The following is a 19,443-nucleotide window of genomic DNA, read 5'->3' as shown; positions in this document are numbered from 1 at the left end:
CCCTATCAAAAATTACCAGAAGAGTCTAAGAAAGTCCTGAACCTTCTAAGAATATTTTCAAATTTCCAAAGGCCTCTAGAATCATTTTGGAACTGCCAGAACCCTCTAAACACTACTGAAGCCCTATCAAAAATTACCAGAAGCCTCTAAAAAGGTCCTAAATCTTTTAAGAATTTTCCCAAATTTTCAAAGGCCTCTAGAATCATTTTGGAACTGCCAAAACCCTCTAAACACTTCTGAAGACCTATCAAAAATTACCAGAAGCCCCTAAGTCCTGAACCTTCTAAGAATTTGCCAAAACTGCCAAAAGCCTCTAGAATTATTGAAATTAAAACAAAACTAGTTATTTTCTCATCTAGATGTTTATAGAACGTTCCAGTTTGTTTCAGAATCTTCTAGAGAATTCTAAAACTGTCTATAACGTTCTAAGACACTTTAGAACAATCTATATCTAGAACACTTTAGAAGTTTTTTGGACCTTCTAAAACACTCCACAACATTCTAGAACCCTCCAGAGCCAGTCGTCGTTTTAGAAGCTTCTGAAACCTTCTAGAGAATTCTAAAACCTTCCAAGACTTTCTACAACGTTGTATAACCTTCTAAAACACTTTAGAGTTTTTAAAACCTTCTCTAACATTCTAAACATCTTCTGGAACCCTCCAAAGCATATTAAATGTATCGAAAACTTTATAGAACGTTTCAGAGGCTTCAGGAAGTATCCAGAGATTTCCAAAACTTTCTAGAGCCTTCTAGAACGTTGCAGTAAGTCCTAGAACCCGCTAGAGCATTCTAAAATCACCTATAACGTTCTCGAACTTTTTAGAACATCCCAGGGCCTTTTAGAAGCTTGTGGAACTTTCTTGAGTGTGATTCTGAAATCGTCTAAAACCGGCTAAAACACTTTAAAACATTTAAGAAGTTTCTTGGACTTTTTAAAACACTCCACAACATAAAGCTGAGAAAAAGTGGCAATAGAAATGTTTTTTCAATTTTGAGATATATTTGAGAACAAAAAAAATGAAATTTTCAGTTTTTTTCGAATATCTTCGGAACTATTCGGATAATTAGAGTTTTTAAAACGGCATTCGGTTCAGATTCAAATTGCGCATTTATAAAAAAAAAGTTTTAAAAGATACTCACGCAATAAAATCGATTCTGCGTTGTCTCCTAAAATCGGCTGAAAAATCCTAATTAACGGTTTTGACAGCTGATTTTCCAGGTAATACTTGGCATCTATGGGCACGTTGTTTTCGAGCACGTAAATGGGATCCTAATAAAAAAAAAGGGTATACATTTATATAGGGTGACCCAAAAAAAGTTATGATAACCAAACCAACTTTTTCGCATTTTTTGTATGTTACATAAAAAATTATTAGATTTTGGTAGATAATTGAATAAAATTTGTAAAAAGTTGGTATTGATTTTGTAACTTTTTTTTTGGGTCACTCGGTATATAAAAAAAAAACATTGTTTTCAAAAATGCACGAGTAAAAACAAAAAGAAGAAAAATACCAAAACAAATGACAGGGACGTACTTCAGCTTTTTCGAACGCTTTTGACGTTTTAGTAGCCGCAGTAATGACGTAAGGAATGCGATCGCCCAATTTGGGAGCATTCCCCGGATCGCGTTTCTTCATTTTTTTGGCCAATTCCACGTGCGCTTGTTTCGCCTGGTAATCTTCCTTGGTCAGTTCCTTCGTTATTACCAGCTGCGAGATATCAATGTTGTTTTGCAGTAGATCGGAAATTACCAGTTTCACGTAGCTTATAGCGCCATCTGGATCCCTATAACCGAATTGACTGTGTGGTGTGAGTGACATTTTGGGTAACTAAAGCGTAAAATGGTACTTTTTAGTGCTAAAAGTCAGGAAATTCCAATGAGACACCCTGTATGTACCTATCGGTCAGTGGATTGTGCACGCAGTGATTCAAAAAGTGTTATAGAAAAGTTGTTTCCAAAATATTTGAGATCAAAGTTGGCCTTTTGAACGTAACTACATTCAAAATGCCAAAAGTCAGGAATTTCAAATAGGACACTCTGTAGAATTAAGTCAGTGAATTGCGCACACTCTGACTGACCCAAAAAGTGCTCTAGAAAATGTGTCCAGTTTCGGAGATATTTGATTACCAGTAAAAACTGCTTTTTTTTTGCTTTGGCACTTATAGCAAAAAAGTATCAATTTACACTTTAAAAAGTAACCCAAACACGTATTTCACACAAATTAAACCTGTCAATCAGTAGTTTTTGGAGACACGTGTTGATGACGTCAACAACTAAAGTGCAATTGTCCCTTCTCACTGTTTCGATCCCTTTACAGTCCATTTTATCGTATTTATCCGGTTTAGTAAAGTACAGTCCTGCGTACCGTTTCTTGTTAATGAGTAGATAAGGGTAATAAACCTGAAACAGTGGACAATACCGAATTAAATGTGGTCACAACCTTAATTATTATTTTTTAACTGTAATAAGCATTTTTCAAATAATAATAATTAAATTTGTTCAAGTTGCTAAGACAAAAAGATTTAGTTACACAAACTGAGTTTATCTGTAAAAAAAAGTAAAAAAAAAACGTTTTTTGTACAAGAAAACTGTCTTTATGGCAAAGTTACTTTCCATTGAAAAGTTGTACTTTTGAGTACCTTTGAAAAACACCCTGTATACTTCCAAACTTCACCACACATAGGGTGAGCCAGCCAAACCGTTTAAAAAATAAATATAGAAATTTTAAGATCGCAGCGCCATTTGAACTAAAATCGGGCAACCCGTTCCTAACCTAACATTATAAATAATATTTATGAAACCAGTGCTCAATTCCTAAAAAAAGTGCTCAAACCAAAATCAATGTAAACAAAAGGAGAAATGACAGCTGGAATGCCCGAAACTGTTTTCAAAACTGATCACCAGAGGGAGTAATTCTTACCTTGAAACGCCATCAATATTTTCAAAATATTTTTTAGACAGTTTTGACTGACTTGACTGTCAATCCAGAGTATGCTAGTTTTGTGACAAGTGACGTTAGTTACATCTGACTGTGACTGATTTGACTGTGGCAGATCATGAGCAAAATGTCATAGTCAAATTAAAACCTAGACTAGGGTGCTCTTAAATATGTCGGTGACGTGCAATCGACCTTTATAGCTGTTGATAGAACTTGACTTCTGCCCTTTTTAAAACTGACATTTTCAGCCAAACAGTTCCGACAATTTTGACAGACCTGACGTAGCTGTCTATTTAGGATGACAATTTGTGTCACATGACGCTGGTTAAACACGTTAGAACTGTCAATAGGCAGTCGACACGCCATGGAGGTACAAACCACAATTAAAGCTTAAATTTGACAGTTTTCACTTTCAACAGATGATAACTGGGTGATTTTGAAACTTACAGGGTGATCCAATACACCGAATTGTACACCAGGAAATCCTTTTTTGATCGCCCTGTATAGTTACAAAGCGCAAAATCAAATTACCGAGTTAGTCAATAGTAAATAGTTGTAGAACTAAATTAAAGTTTAAATTTGTCAATTTTCAATTAAACAGAAGATAACTCAGTTATTTTGACACTTACAGGGTGATGTAATATACCAAATTGTAGCCCTGGAAATCCTTTTTCGACCACCCTATATAGTTGTAAAGCGCAAAATCAAATAACTAAGTTATTCTTGAAATTACCTGACATTGCCATATTCCACTATTTTAAAGGTCTTCAACCAAAAAAAAAATATCTTTAGATAAGTAGCGCGACTGCAGTTTTTTTAGTAAATTTTAAGCAAACTTTTTCAAATTCCAGCATAATTAAGTTAGGAAATATTTCAAAATCTAAACAAATCGACAACAAAAATAAAATAAACAAACCTTTTCAAATTCCAGCTTTATGGGATTAATAAATTTCCTGCTGATCAGTTCCGCAGCTTCTCTCCCCAATTCCATGCTCCGTTCCAACGATTTCACTTTGAAATTCACCATAACGGAATCGGTGTCACCGTAAATAACTTTAGCGTCCGATTCGTACCCATTTTTCACCGTATAGTGCTGTTCCACCTCCTGCTTAGTTTGCTCGATCATGGTACGTCCGTAAGCTGTCACACTCTGCATAAAAACAAAAATTCACGAAAACGTTGTGACCAATCGGAGCTGTCGATAGTAAACCGAAAAAACCGTAAAATGAGCTCTAACACAAATTAATCATCTAAATTTACGTGGAAGAACTTGAAAATTTAATTCAAATCAACGTTACCAAAGCTAAAACTCTTGATTCAATCATCTTAAAGCTTAAGAAGCGTTTAATTCGTGTGGTTAGAAAAACGTAGGCCACTTTGACAAACTGAACTAGCTATGACGTTTAATGACAGACTTAGTCACCCGACAGCTGTCAAAACCCATTAAACAATGCCGTGAAACTGTAAAATGTCCCTTTGATGAAGCAGACAATTGACAGTTATGACGTTTCACAGCGTGGCTTATAGTCAGGTGACACTTGTTGTAACTATTAAAACTCATTCAGAAGTGATGGCAGCGGTCGAATGCAAAATAGTTGTACCTTGTATTTACACTTCAATAGAGAGACAAATTTGACATTTGTGAGGCTAAGTAACCCTTTGATATGTTTCTTACACCACCTGACAGCTGTCAACTGTCAAAAATCACGCAGCTGTGACGCAAAATTACCAATCCATAATAGTTCTAGCGCTTGAATCAATCATCACACTGCTCACTGTATTTATTGCTCTATGGAGCGAAAAGTGACGTAAGCATCAATGAGTGTTGCGTTACGTCAGAATTGACAGACTTGGTTCCATGAAGCTGTAAACACAACTTACAACGCAATTCCTCAAAGAAACACATCGATTTGGCATTTTTTACTCTCAGATCACTGGTGAGTGAGTGACAGTTATGACAGCTGTCACGTGACATAATAAAAGTATTAAAGTGTTCCTAAATGTCAGAACTCTCAAATTTGGCTGCATGGAGCTTTAAACACAACTTACAGTGCAATTCCTTAAAGAAACATTTGTATTTGGCATTTTACTTATTCATTCCGGTTACTGGTAAGTGAGTTTTGACAGTTATGACAGCTATCTAACGCAAGAAAAATATAAAAGTGTTCCTTAACGTCTCAACTGTCAAATTTGGTTTCATGGAACTAAAAATACTACTTACAATGACATTCTTCAAAAAACACCATTATTTGGCAGTTTTTATACTTTCAGGGTATTGGTGAGCGAGTTTTGACAGCTGTCACGTGACGCAAGCAAAGTATCAAAGCGTTGCTTAAGGTCTTAACTGTCAAATTTGGCTCCATACAGCTTTAGACATAAGTCCAAGTGTAATTCCTCAAATAAGCAACTATCTGACATTTTAAGTCACTGGGAAGTGAGTTTTTACATTTATGACACCTGTCACATGACGCAATCAATGTATTAAAGTGTTCCTTAACGTCACAACTGTCTAATTTGGCTCCATGGAGCTGTAAATACAACTTACGGTGTAATTCTTATTTTTACTTTCAAGTCACCGGTGAGTGAGTTTTCATAGTTATGACAGCTGTCACGTGAGGTAATAAAAGAGTTCCTTTACGTCAGAACTGTCAAAACAGGGTCCACGGAATTGAATAGACAACTTATTATAGTGTATTGTTCCTCAAAGAAACACATCGATTTGACATTTTATAATCTCAGATCACTGGTGAGTGGGTGACAGTTATGACAGCTGTCACGTGACATAATAAAAGTGTCAAATTTGGCTCCACGGAGCTGTAACGACTACATACAGGCTCTACTTGATTTTTAATAATTTCAATCACCCTTGTTACTACTTTTTAAAATTACTTGCAATAATTGATAACTGAATTACTATCACTCATTTTAGATCAGTTGATAATTGATAATTCAACTTTGTGTCAGTAATTTCGACAGCTCTGAATAAAAACCAAACTACTTACAGAGGATATTTCCAAGCATGGCAGTTTGCCTACTTGCGCTCCGGTGAAGCCGTAGACAGAGTTGGCTGACAGTTTGTAAGCCATTTGTCTGCCGTTCAGTACGGCTTTTAAAACCGGATCTTTGGCGTCTTTTAATAGGGCTTTTGTTTTTTTCCTGGCCGCCAAAAGGTGCTGTAGTATGTGCGGTAACAAACCGGGTCGGACGGACGATTTGACGAACAGACAATTAGCTGGAGTTGATGTTACTTGGTCGTTGGATAAGCTAAAACAATAACAGTAACCAAATTGTCACACACAAACATTGATAAGTGCATGCGTGAGACAAAGACAGACAACTGAATAAAAAGTCTAGTAGGCGAAACTTCGGGGCAATGTTGTCAGATCTGAATTCATCAACTGGATCAGTTACATAATTTTGTTATTATTTCTGCTTTTATTTTTAAATAAATTGGCAATTTGAATTGTTGTTGCGTTACGAAAACTCTCTAATACTTTAATTTTCATCTGTCAAAAGTAACTAAATTCTAACCTTAAAATCAAACAAAACAAAAAAATGGTAAACACCGACTAGACATTCAAGTTTTCTGGAGGTCGTAACATTTTGGCAAGACAGCCAAAATGAGCGTTATTTACACAACAATAAAGATCATCAACCAAAAAATAAAAATGTCGAAATAAACAAGTTAAAATGGAAACTGTCTGTGGAATCATTTCAATTTACAGCTAACCTGCAGATTGACAAAATTTACTTCATACTTCTATGATCGATTTTGCTCTCAATGTGAAAATTCACAGCAATAAAAATATATTTAATACAGACATTACTTTTGCTACCACTTTTTAAATCTACCACCAAAATTCCTCACAGTTATGACGTTTATTGTCTTTGTAGTATGACAGTTGACGTATATGCAAGCAAGTGTCAAGTCATTTCATTCAGCTGTAATGTGCAGTTTGCGCTATCGCTCAAACATGTTACAACTCAAACTATTTTAAAATGTGACTGGGACACTCGATCAATACGAAAGGCCGCAAAAAAAGAGTGTTCCGAAAATAAACCTGTCAAACATCAATTACATCTGTCTAAACAGTAATTCTGTTCGGTTAGGTACTGACACAAGAGAACCAACAATTTTTAGAGAGATATGGTACAAAACTTTAATGACTGCTTTTTAATAACTCCAGGCTGTAAAGGTAAAAAAAGGTCAGGCAGTGTTTATACAACTTGGTAGTAGTTAATAACAGATTAAGCTGGGAGCGTTTTTCCTGTAAATTTGTGGCCAAACAAGGTGTACAAACGAAACAATCAAGGCAACGATGCCAAATTAATCACTTAAAAATCAAGGGAATAAATTAATTAATGTGTTTGTCCCTATTTGTTTATGGTTTATTTCATTTTAATTTTTGAGGTTATATTAGAGTTTTCCATTTTATAGAACATCGCAGCAAAATTTTGGCCTACTTGGGCTTTTCTAAAAAGTGTCCTAAACCTTAGAAAAAACGTTTATAATAGCCAAAAGTCTTTAAAACTCTAAATATTATCAGAAACCTCCTAAAAATTGTCAGAGGACTCTTACTATTTCCTAAACCTGAGAACAATCGTTTATAATGATCATAAGTCTCAAACCGTATCAGAAACCTCCATATCAGAAATTTTTTACTTCTACTTTAGTATTTACTTAGATAGTCACGTGACGGCGGTCAAAATAATTTTCATTATGTTAAAAACCTGTCTTGACTCAAATATTGCAAAAAACGGTTCCAAACTATGACTTTGACAAATTCTGGGCAATTTTTGCGTTAGTGCCAGTGGTCACATGACCTTAAGTTACTATTTTTTACAACAGCCACGTGACAACACTGACAACTATTAAAATAACGGTCATACGACTAATAGCCAGTATTGCTTCAAAGACTGCAAGAAAACTGCTCTAAACTACGATATTTTCACAGATTCTAGACAAAATGTAACAGTTGTGACGTTAACGTCGGTTGCCACGTGACACTTACATAGTATTTACTTAAATGGTCACGTGGCAACTCTCATGGAGCTGAAAAACCTGTCTGGTTTTGAATACCAGAAGACTGTTCTAAACCGAAATTTTGGCATCCTCTATACAAGGTTTGACAGTTTTAACGTCACTGACAGTTGCCAGGTGATCTTAAAATACTCTTTATTAAAATAGTCACGTGACAAATGTCCGAATAACTTTCATGGTGTTAAAAACCTATCTTGACTCAAATATTGCAAAAAACAGTTCCAAACTGTGATTTTGACCAATTCCGGACAAAAATTGACAGTTTTGACGTTAGTGCCAGTGGTCACATGCCATTTAAATACTATTCATTACAACAGTCACGTGACAACTGTCAAAATAACGGTCATACGGCTAATAGCCAGTATTGCTTGAAATACTGCGAGAAAACTCTTCTAAACTACGAGATTTTCGCAGATTCTAGACAAACTTTAACAGTTGTGACGTTAACGTCGGTTGACACTTACTTAGATGGTCACGTGACAACTGTCATGAAGCTGAAAACCAGTCTGGTTTTAACTACAGCAAGAAAACTGTTCTAAACCAAAATTTTTGGCAGTTGTCACGTGATTTTAAGATACTCAATATTAAACCGGTTATGTGTCAAACGAACAATGTCGTTTTTTCGCATATTGTGAGAAAACCGTTCTGAACCGTGATTTTGGACAAAGTTTGACAGTTTTAACATTAGTGACAGTTACGCCACGTAATTCTAGTCTTAGAAAGCCTGCTAGAGCCCTCTATACAGACTAAGTTTGTCAGAAATACTTTCATTTCTTTCATCTTGTTTCGTTTTTAAAATATTTTAACTGAAATTTAAACGGAAAGTTCTCCTGGTCCCTTTCAATTGGCCAGCTGTTTATACGATCCTCTTTTGCCTAAATAATGTTTAGTTTTAGAAACCTACTAGTAATATTATCAGTTTCAAACCAGATTAAATGTCTCGTGAAAACTGGAAAAGTAATAAAAAAATTGCCATCAATATCATCACTTACCCGTGCTTATCCTTCATCAGATTATTCTTCAACAGTGTCGTATAACACAAATTGTGCGCAATCATAATACTCGGGTACAAAGAACTGAAATCCAAAGTGGCTATCGGATCGGTATAATATCCTCTTATAGGCTCTATAACCGTGGCTCCTTCGTATTGTTCGGAACTGGCTTGACCGTGATGCACTGGCATAAAATAACCCGCTTGTCTCGCCTGGAATTAGATCGTCCAAATTTCGGTAAAATAAAATCACGTGTGGAATTGACCTACGTGTCTTAAAAGTTGAGCGACCACTTTAACCTGCTCTCCTTTTGTTAGTAAACTGGTGATAGGCACGCCAGTTACTCTGGTCATTTCTATATCGTTTGTGAAACTTAATACTGTGTTGATTAGTCTCATTGGTAGTTCGGCGTCTTTCAGACAATAGACGGCGAGTCTGAAAGATATTTCATAACTAGCAAGCTCAAATCATTTCTGGGCAAAATTTTAACAATAAATTTTGTTAAGTGAGTTACATAAATCAGATTGAAAATAACAGTAACAACGCCAGTGCACAGTGGGCTATTGTGACAATCTAACTGGACATAATGTTGGAATGTCAGTTTTCACTTTAACAGATGGGTACCTCGGTTAATTTGACACTTACAGGGTGGTCCAATACACCAAATTGTAGCCCTGAAAATCCTCTTTCGATCACACTGTATAGTTGTAAAGCGCAAAATCAAATAACCAACTTATTAAATAGTAAATAGTAGTAGAACTGAATTAAAGTTTAAATTTGACAGTTTTCAATTTAACAGATGGTAACTCGGTTATTTTGACACTTACAGGGTGGTCCAATATGCCAAATTGTAGCTCTGGAAATCCTCTTTTGACCAGACTGTAGTTGTAAAGACATAATTATTATTATTATTGACATAATGTTGGAATTTCCGTTCGGGCTTTGAAATTGGTCAGTAATATGAATTATAAGTTTTAGACTGTTCTAAAAGCCGTTAGAAGCTTTTGAAACCTTTTTAGACTACCTCAGGAGCATTTGGAAGGTTTTGTACAGTAGTGGAAGCTTTTAAACTGTTCTAGAATCATAGAGAGGCTTATAAACTGTTTTGAAATCTCTTGAAAGTTTCTAGACTAGTTGAAGAGCATTTGGAATCTCCTTCAGGAAGTTATAATGTCAAATTTAACCTCAAATATCTTGAAAACGGGACACTTTTTGGGTCACTGGTGTAAGCTTGAGTGAGCGCAATCCACTGACCGAAATTCCTTCAGAAGCTAATTTTGACTTCAAATATCTCAGAAACAGGAGACTTTTTCTATAGCACTTTTTGGGTCACTCTGAAGGCTTGAGTGTGCGCAATCCACTGACCGAAATATATACAGCGTGTCCTATTTGGATTTCCTGACTTTTAGCACTTTGAACGCAGAAACGTGCCTTTTTTGGAATGTCCAGTAATTATAAATTTAATAAGTAGCAACAAGTAAGTAATTATTTTTTTGTCACCACTTGATGGTCAGTACTTCAAAGGAATTGTAAATATGTCAAGCATTCCTCTGGACGCGTCAAAAAAGTGGACCAGTAGAGAAAAATTGCTCTAAAATGGAACAAATTTCCTTCTAATTTCAATGACAACTTCAATTTTGGTTTATAAACAATTTTCAAATTTCAGGATAAATAATTAATAAACATTTAAGATAAAATTGAGGCAAAATATAAATACCTTCTTCGCGTTTGCTCATCTCCATTCTGCAAATCGGTAATGATACTATAATGAACATCCTCCTTTTGTTCGCCCAATATTTCTTGACAAACACTATTCAAAGTGTACGATCTCAGTTTGAAATCCCTCTTAATAACCAAAAGCATGTCGTAAGCCACTCTGCCCTCAAAATTTATAGATTTGTACACTCGTTTACCTATTTTGGTCTGCGTCACTGTTTCCTTAATTTGTGATCTAAAATTTATATGAGAATTTCGTCCGTAAATTAATCTAAGTATATAGGGAGGGAAATTTTTGGTTTTGCGGACATAAATAAAAATTAAATAAAAAATTTTTCCGACTTTGGATTTGAACCAGAACCACAAACTTTGTTATTTTAACGGTTACAGGGTGATTCAATATTTCAATTTGTAGCTCTTGAAATCCCCTATACAGTGTGTATAATAAAATGTTACATAGTGAGAGTAGTCTACATTTAACACTTTCTTCTTTAACACCCTGTCACTTCGTTATTTTAACGGTTAACACGGTGGTTCAATATATTATTTTATAGCCCTTGAAAACCTTTTTTGGTCACCCTGTATCTTAACTTTTTAGCAATAAAATTTTATAGGAAGCCACTTGCACAACTTAACCCACTTGGTTTGATCATTAAATTCGTACTTTTTGTCATAACCCGGTAACAAATGACAGTTTGACTGTGAAAAAGTTACAGGGGGTAGTTTGATAAGTTTAGTAACTGTCTCCTATCCTGACTTTTTGGTCTGCGAGCGATAATTTCTAGAAAATCAGTTGCACAGCTTAACCCACTTGGTTTGACGGTTAAGATGGTACTTTTCAACCTAACTCGGTAACAAATGACAGCTTGACAGTGAGAAAGTTACAGAGGGCAGTTCAATAAATTGACATTTTGCTCTGTTAAATTCGCACTTTTTTGCCATAACTTAGTAACAAATGACAGTTTGTTTATTAAGTTTTAAAAGTCTATTCTCTTGACTTTTTGCTCTCTGAACCACAAATTCAAGAGTCACTTGCACAATTTATGCCCATTTGGTTTGACCAATGAATAAAAAAAATGTAAACATAGCAGGAAGGAGCAATAGCAATCAAAGAGGGGGACAGAAACAAGGGGGAGGCGGGGGGAGTAATATGGCGGCCGTCAACCTCCGGTTGGCACTATAAAACACTATTATTATTGTCCACTGTACAACTTAATTTAAATTTGCAAAACTCAACTGTTACAGAACCACAAACAAACAAAACAAACTAACACTATACTACAACAAATACAAACAACAAATTTTTGCGGGTTTGAAACTCCAAACTTTCAATGACTTTGCGTCAATTCAACTGCGAAGTAGGCGAATGCGCAATCAACTTCCGTCCCCCTCGCTTAATGCACAAACGGGTTATAATTTGTATTATTGTTACCTCCTGATACTTGTTCTTTTTACTCATTGGGTTTGACCGTTAAATTTGTACTTTTCCGGTGTACCAACTGAGCTGATGTTGGATGAAAGATGTTACATAGGAAAAAAAGAAATCATTGACAACCGAAACCAATAAACCCGAATTTTCCCGATGGAAACGCGCAGATCGCTGGTTCAAATCCGGCTTAAGAAGGAAAAGGTTTTGATTTAATTTTTATTTAAGCCTGCAACGCCAAAACTTCTACAAATCTACCTGACGTTGAGAAGACGTCCCAAATAATCGAATTCAGGCACTTTCAGATGTTTCGCCCTTTCTAATAAATATGGAAAATCGAAATTGTCAATGTTGTATCCGGTGAAAATGTCCGGATCTAGTTCTCTGATAAAATTTGCCCAAGCGGCTAACATCTCATGTTCGGTTTCATAGCAATACACCTAAGTAAGACAAAGACAAAATGTATTTTACTTAGAGGAGACAAATTAGACTAGATTATTAATTTGAATGGGCTCATCCACATATTTCTTTTATTTCATATTTGAATAGAACGCAAACAATTATGAAATATGTAATTCTTATTTTTAAAAATACTAAAAGGGTCGGTATTTCCATCGCCTTATAAAGTAGCTAATAACTATTTAAAGTGTATTCCAAAGATTAATTGTCGAATAAGTTGCATCCCTGTTTCATTGTAAATTTATTTGTCAATTTGTTATTTGATGGATTGAAGTTCAAAGAGAAGATGTTTTGTCATTTTGATTGAGTTTGATTTGTCATTCCTTTGGAATTCGTGGCTGTTAATTAAGTCCTTTAAAGGCAATCTGTTTGAATAAGCAGAAGGGACGTATTTCGTGACCATAGGGGTCTCTGGGTTTGCCTTGTTGTTGTTGTTGTTTGGCCAACCGGGGGGGCAAAGCCCCAGAAACGAATAGGCCTCCTGTATGAGCACGTCACGTCCCGGTTGTTGGTAGCTGCAGCAGTCCAGTCGATTTTATGAAGCCAACCAGTCTGCTAGGTCTTAGCTCCTTGATTACCCTATGCGTCATTATTGACTGTCCCAGGAATGTTGTCCGCGAACGAGTGAAGGCTGGACACCACATTATTAGTCCTATCGACTCTTCCTCTTCCAAGCATCTTCGACAAGTAGGATCCTCGGTTATAACCATCAAGTACTGATGCCGTCACAGTTGGCAGGGGCCAGTCAGTAGGCCGGTCACCGTCCTTAAGTTCTCTCTGCTTAGTTCCAGCAGTTATTTCGTATTTTTGGCTGAGGGGCCATTGATGAGTTCTTTGGCCTGCCTCATACCTATGGCGGAGTCCCGGCGTTCTTAAAACAGCTGCTGGACTAAAAATATTAGCGACTGGAAGTTTGGTCAGTCAATCCGCCTCTTCATTTTCCCGGAATATCAGCATGTCCCGGAATCCACACAAGACGTATGTCGTTTTTTTGGGCCAGCTTGTCCAAGGTTGTTTTGCACTTCAGAACCAAGCACCTCAGCCGACAAAACGAAAAACATTATGTCAAATTGACATCGAATTGTTTCTTGTGCAGAAAAATTAAAAAGCTGTCGTGTCGTGCTATAAAACGTGTTATTTGACAACACTGTGCCTCTGCGGACTTCACTCGTGACTGCGTAGCCAATAAAACTGCTAAAAGTCGTCTACGTCATACACGCGTCAAAACCGTCGATTTGATTTTATTAACTCATTTTCAAAGCCCTGTAAATTACCAATTTTTTTTGTTATTAAACTACAAATCCGACCTTTTTACGTTATGTGAGATGAGCCCATTGACTATAACTCCGATAATGTATAAACACCAAGTAGAGTTGAAATTGAAAGACCAAAATGACTAAAAATGTAAAATGATTGACTTTAGTAAAATAAAAAGTGTACCTCTGCATGACCAATGGGAGCACAAGACCTCAGACAGAATATGTTCCTGGCCATAACTTCCTTTACACCATGGAGTTGTATTACATTTGCTATTTGAATGACTTGATCAACATTAGGTTCCGGGAAAATACCTAAAAGTTATCAATTTGCCGAATGTGTACAAAATGTGGCGCCAAAATGAAATGGATATCATGCAAAAATAAAGCTAGTTTGATTTCTAAAGGAGAGGTGATCTGGGAATTTGAGAAGATTTAGAGAAATCTGAAAAATTCTAGAAAAATCTTGAAAAAAACCGAAACGAACAAGAAAACTCTCTCACACGAATAATGGCGTTGTTGCCATCTATTTTCGTTTTTCTCGATTTGATGTTTCTACATCTTGAAATCAAATGTATCTTATTTCTCGTAATCAGAATTCCAGAACAACAGAAAACAAGGAATTTTACATATTTTAGATAATAATTTTTTTGACATAAAATAAACACGCGGTTTTTCATTCGTTACCATTTTTTTATGATGTGGCAACATTGCAATTCCCGAATTTACGTCACTAGACTTCAGCGTGAACAAGAAGGAAAGCAAAAATACAAAAAAAAATTGATATTTGTCACGTGACTGTTTTCAATTATTAAGATACATTTCTTACGGTTAAAATAGCATTTTTTGCAGACACGTGACCATTTCTGCGATTGGAAGAAATTTCTGAAGGTCTCGTGATTGTTTTCAATCATCAAATTCACCTACAATGATTACGTAACCATATTTAAGCTGCAAATGTTGTTCCCATGACCATTTTTACGACTGAAGGTCACGTGACTCTACTTAAGATTCAAAACATGTTGTCAAAGTTTTAAATATCCTAGAACATAATCAAAAACATTGGAAATTGACCACAAGTATTTAAAAACGTTTAAATAAATAATGAATGAATGAAACTGTTAAAAATTAACTAGAAATGTTCAGAAATGTACAAATAATAGGAGGTCATAATGTTGCTCTGACGACGGTTACGCAACCATTTTGACAACTGAAAAAAATCTTAAAGGTCACGTGGTTTTCAACTATGTATGAACTTAATTTACAAAGATCACGTGACTCTACTTAAAGTTTAAAAACGTGTTGCCAAAGTTTAAAATATGCTACAAAATATTCAAAAATGTTCATATGTTTCATTAAAAAAAAATATACACTCAAAATAAATAAACTTGTAAAATAAAAAAAATAAAAATAAGACTCAACACACCAACAAGGATATAATACTAATAAGTATTAAGAATGGTATAGATAAGTATTATATCTTTTATTTATCCTTTTTTTTATTATTATTTCTTATTTATTTTTATCCTTTAGTATTATTCGTTGATACACACCAAATATTTGACACATGTGAGTGAGATGTGGATAGCTTATCTTGTCAAACTCTACATAATAAATTCTACAACATTCAAACAATTTTAAGTAAAAAAATATATAATTTGTCTTTTTTTTCAATTAAAAATTAAAATACTGCTCACCTTTTCGACCAGCACATTCAATGTCAAAACTATGAATCCGAAACTGGGCCACATCACCCCATTCTCCTTCCGGGGCATGAGAGATAAAATCTTCCCACGAAACGTCACACTCAATTTGACACCTCGACACTTTGGTACGTGAGGAAGTACTGGTTCTGAGGTACCATTTATTGGGCGGCAATTCAATCCAAACACACCCTAATATACTGGTATCGACCATAAACCTGAATAATTCACTATTAGCTAAGCAAAACCAGCAAATTTAAGCCAGAAAAACCTTGTTTCAATATCTACATTACTCTCAAAAAACTCAAAAACGTGAGATTTCAAAGGATCGTAAATAATCGAGTTTAGCAGTAATCTCCTGGATGCAGGCACGAATTTATACAGTGACACAGTAATTTTGGCAAACTTGTCGTCCTGGTCTCCGTTGTAATTAACCAAACTTTTGCCCTTAACAATTTCAATCATCAAAACGGCATCTACTATGCCTTCTTTGTTACCACCTCGAATATCTGCTATTAAAGCATCATTCAATTTGGTCTAAAAATCATTCATTAGTGCACTCTCCTTTTACTGAAAATAATCCAAAACCGAGCGGTAAACGGCTGGGGCATTATGGTGTACTACTTCTAAGAATTAGTAGAGAATTGAGGGCATTATGGGGAATTAGTAGGCATTACTGGGGGACAATTAAGCATAATTAAAGCTTGATAATTTCAATGAAATCCGTTGGGAAACAACGAAGAATTATGAATTTTTTGTCAATCTTCAATCAATCAACTTTTCATACAATCATCAACTCAACTTTTCTACTTAAATAGAAACTTTTATACTTAAATAGAAACTTTTAAAAGTTTATATAAAAGGTTGCAAATAAGCGAGTTATTAACGATTGAATAAAAAAATGCACCACAAAAGTTATTAAAAATTAGTCAACTTTAACGCTCTCTAGCGGCCAAACGGGGTAACTCAGCAACTCAAATTGGTTACTTTTAGAAAGCTCATTTCATTGGCTATCCATTGACGTATAAAACTCTACTAAAAATGGTAAAAATAATCGAGTTATTTCTGATTGAACAAAAGGATGTACCAAAACAGTGATGAAAAAATAAGTCAACTTTGGCGCCCTTTAGTAGCCAAACCGTCAACCCATCAACCCAAGGAGGGATATTTTTAGAAAGCGCATTTTATTGGCTATCCATTGATGTATAAAAAAAACTGTTAAAAATGGTGCAAATAAACGAGTTATTGGGGATTGACCAAAAAAATGCACCAAAAAAGACCTAAAAAAATAAGTCAACTTGGGCGCCCTCTAGCGGCCAGTCCGTCCAACCTATCAACCCAAGTTGGGATACTTTTAGAAAGCTCATTTCATTGGCTATCCATTGAGGTATAAAACTTTACTAAAAATGGTGCAAATAATCGAGTTATTTAAGATTGAACAAATGATGCACCAAAAAAGACCTAAAAAAATAAGTCAACTTTGGCGCCCTTTAGCAGCCAAACCGTCTAACCCATCAACCCAAGTTGGGATATTTTTAGAAAGCGCATTTCATTGGCTATCCATTGAGGTAAAAATTTTTACTAAAAATGGTGCAATTAAGAAGGTTATTGAAGATTAAACGAGAGGATACTCCAAAAAAGTGATGAAAAAAATAGACACTTTAATGTCCTCTAGCGGCCAAGCAGTCCAATCCATCAACCCAAGTTCGGATACTTTTAGAAAGCTCATTTTATTGGCTATCCATTGACGTATAAAACTTTGTTAAAAATGGTGCAAATAAACAAGTTATTGGAGATTGACCAAAAAAATGCAAGAAAAAAGTCATAAAAAAATAGTCAACTTTAACTCCCTCAAGCGGCCAGACCGTCCAACCTATCAACCCAAGTTGGGATACTTTTAGAAAGCTCATTTCATTGGCTATCCATTGAGGTATAAAACTTCACTAAAAATGGTGCAAATAATCGAGTTATTTAAGACTAAACAAAAGGATGCACCAAAACAGTGATAAAAAAAATAAGTCAACTTTGATATCCTCTAGCGGCCAAGCAGTCCAACCTATCAACCCAAGGTGGAATACTTTTAAGCGGGTTAAATTGGTCAACGTTGACCAATACTATGATGTAATGCTTGTAAATTTTGTGAAAAACTGTTTTTGCAAATAACAATTTTTCATAAGGGTCAAATTTGCCTGAAACACCGCCACTATCCTAATGGGTTATAGGTTATGTTGGTCAGTTATTGCAAGCGAAAATCGACCTTAATGATTTTATTTCTACCGTTTTGCTACGGCTCTGGATTTGACAATCACTGTGATAGATTTGTACCAAAAATAAGGGGCGTACCTGCCAGATTTAAAAAAAAAAATCCCTGGCAGAAATTAGAGTGGTAATTGGTAACAGTCCAGGAAAACGTTTAGTTAGCTTTGGAGCCCTCTGGCGGCCAAACGAAGCAACCTATCAACACAGATGACCATATTTTTTTGAAAGCCCATTTCATTTTCTATCCATTGACATATAAAAGTCTATACAAAGTGTTGTGTGACAATAAAGACAGTTTTGACTAAATTTGACAACTACTACTTTAACCTTCATTAATTCGGTTATTTTGACAGTTACAGGGTGGTTCAATGTATCAATTTAAAAAGTGATTTTTTTTAAATAAGTGGAGTAATACAAACTGTTTTAATTTTGAACAGAGAATTGGACAGAATTATAAGAATGTGTTCCGTTTGAAAAACTAGACTTTCTGTCCTTTTTGGAACTGATTTTTTGACCACACTGTATTATATATATTTTTCTGCATCCATTCCTAGAACAAACCTTGTCTAACATGACAAAACACAAAAACCAAGAAAAAAACCTTTCCTGATATGTATAAATTAAAAATGTTTTGGAGACCAGAATGTTTGTATCTCAGAAATGGATACAGATAGGTATATGACATTAATACACAAAATATGTCTAGAATTTGACGTAAAAATGAAAAAATATACAGGGTGTCTTATTTAAAATAAGCAGCAGTTGATATCTACTTCCAGTTAAATTGTTGGACTAATTTTTACCTTTTTAATTAAAAAAGGTTAAATTATTAGGAATTACTGGGCATTACAAGAAATTAGTGGGCATTACTGGCATATTAGGAATTAGTGTACAAAATTTTACCCAACCGTTTACCCCTTGGGGTATTGTTAGGTTAGGTTAGTTATTGGAAACTACTATTAGGAAATACTGGGCATTACAAGGAATTAGTAGGCATTATTAGGAATTAGTGTACACAATTTTACTCAGCCGTTTACCCCTCACCCAAAAACCTACTTTGAAAGGAGCCAAATCATTTTCAGTGAAAGTATCAGGCAAATTTATGTAAAAGTATGGTGAAAAGCCGTGCACATGACAGCAAACACTGTTTCCAGCCTTTGTCACCCCAAACATACGTATAATCGGTGCCTGAACAAAAAATTTAAAGCTTATTTTAAGTCTTATTGACTGGTAAAGACTTACTTGGCCAGTTTGGGGTCCTGGCATTCCAGGGTAAATATTTCCCACATAATTGTCCAATTCAATTTCCTGAAAAATGAGAGTGTCTTTTGTGGGATCTAATTTGGCTAGCGGAGGCCTTTGGATGGTTGGATTTGGCCTGAAAGTTGTATAATGCTAAATTAAATAAAAGACAAAAATGTACAGTATAAGGTCTTACTTGAATTTTTTGTATCCGCCATCGTGTTCGCCTGATTTTCGTTTACTCATAATTATGACTTTGAGGTAAAATTGCTTTAACTTTTAATCCTATTAATTTATCTGCTGATTGAGATTATTGAGAATGTTTTGGAAGAAATAAATAAGGAATACCGCCAAAAATTTTGTTTTGGTTGGTTTTGGTTGTTTTTTTTAGGTTATGATGTTCTAGGTTG

General features: G+C 35.1%; 1 protein-coding gene across 2 annotated transcripts in view; it reads right to left on the bottom strand.

Annotated features, from left to right (window-relative positions):
* Positions 1-19,443, bottom strand: part of PolD1 (DNA polymerase delta 1, catalytic subunit) — a 24,297-nt gene extending 4,854 nt beyond the window's left edge. For both annotated transcript variants that reach the window (XM_081990058.1, XM_081990057.1), the window contains exons 1-15: positions 19,230-19,443; positions 19,034-19,169; positions 18,848-18,979; positions 15,804-16,069; positions 15,527-15,750; positions 14,014-14,144; positions 12,373-12,554; positions 10,690-10,923; positions 9,242-9,407; positions 8,973-9,184; positions 5,942-6,203; positions 3,856-4,089; positions 2,229-2,401; positions 1,536-1,785; positions 1,141-1,270 (exon numbers count right to left, since the gene is read on the bottom strand). In XM_081990058.1, coding sequence (XP_081846184.1) covers positions 1,141-1,270; positions 1,536-1,785; positions 2,229-2,401; positions 3,856-4,089; positions 5,942-6,203; positions 8,973-9,184; positions 9,242-9,407; positions 10,690-10,923; positions 12,373-12,554; positions 14,014-14,144; positions 15,527-15,750; positions 15,804-16,069; positions 18,848-18,979; positions 19,034-19,169; positions 19,230-19,279 — 2,782 coding nt within the window. In that variant the 5' untranslated portion in view covers positions 19,280-19,443. The remainder of the gene's footprint in view (positions 1-1,140; positions 1,271-1,535; positions 1,786-2,228; positions 2,402-3,855; positions 4,090-5,941; positions 6,204-8,972; positions 9,185-9,241; positions 9,408-10,689; positions 10,924-12,372; positions 12,555-14,013; positions 14,145-15,526; positions 15,751-15,803; positions 16,070-18,847; positions 18,980-19,033; positions 19,170-19,229) is intronic.

Source organism: Ips typographus, linkage group LG11 (assembly GCF_016097725.1).
Source record: "Ips typographus isolate SLU linkage group LG11, UJ_Ityp_2.0, whole genome shotgun sequence".
In the NCBI taxonomy this organism is placed as follows: domain Eukaryota; kingdom Metazoa; phylum Arthropoda; class Insecta; order Coleoptera; family Curculionidae; genus Ips; species Ips typographus.
This window is presented reverse-complemented; position numbering and strand designations above follow the sequence as displayed.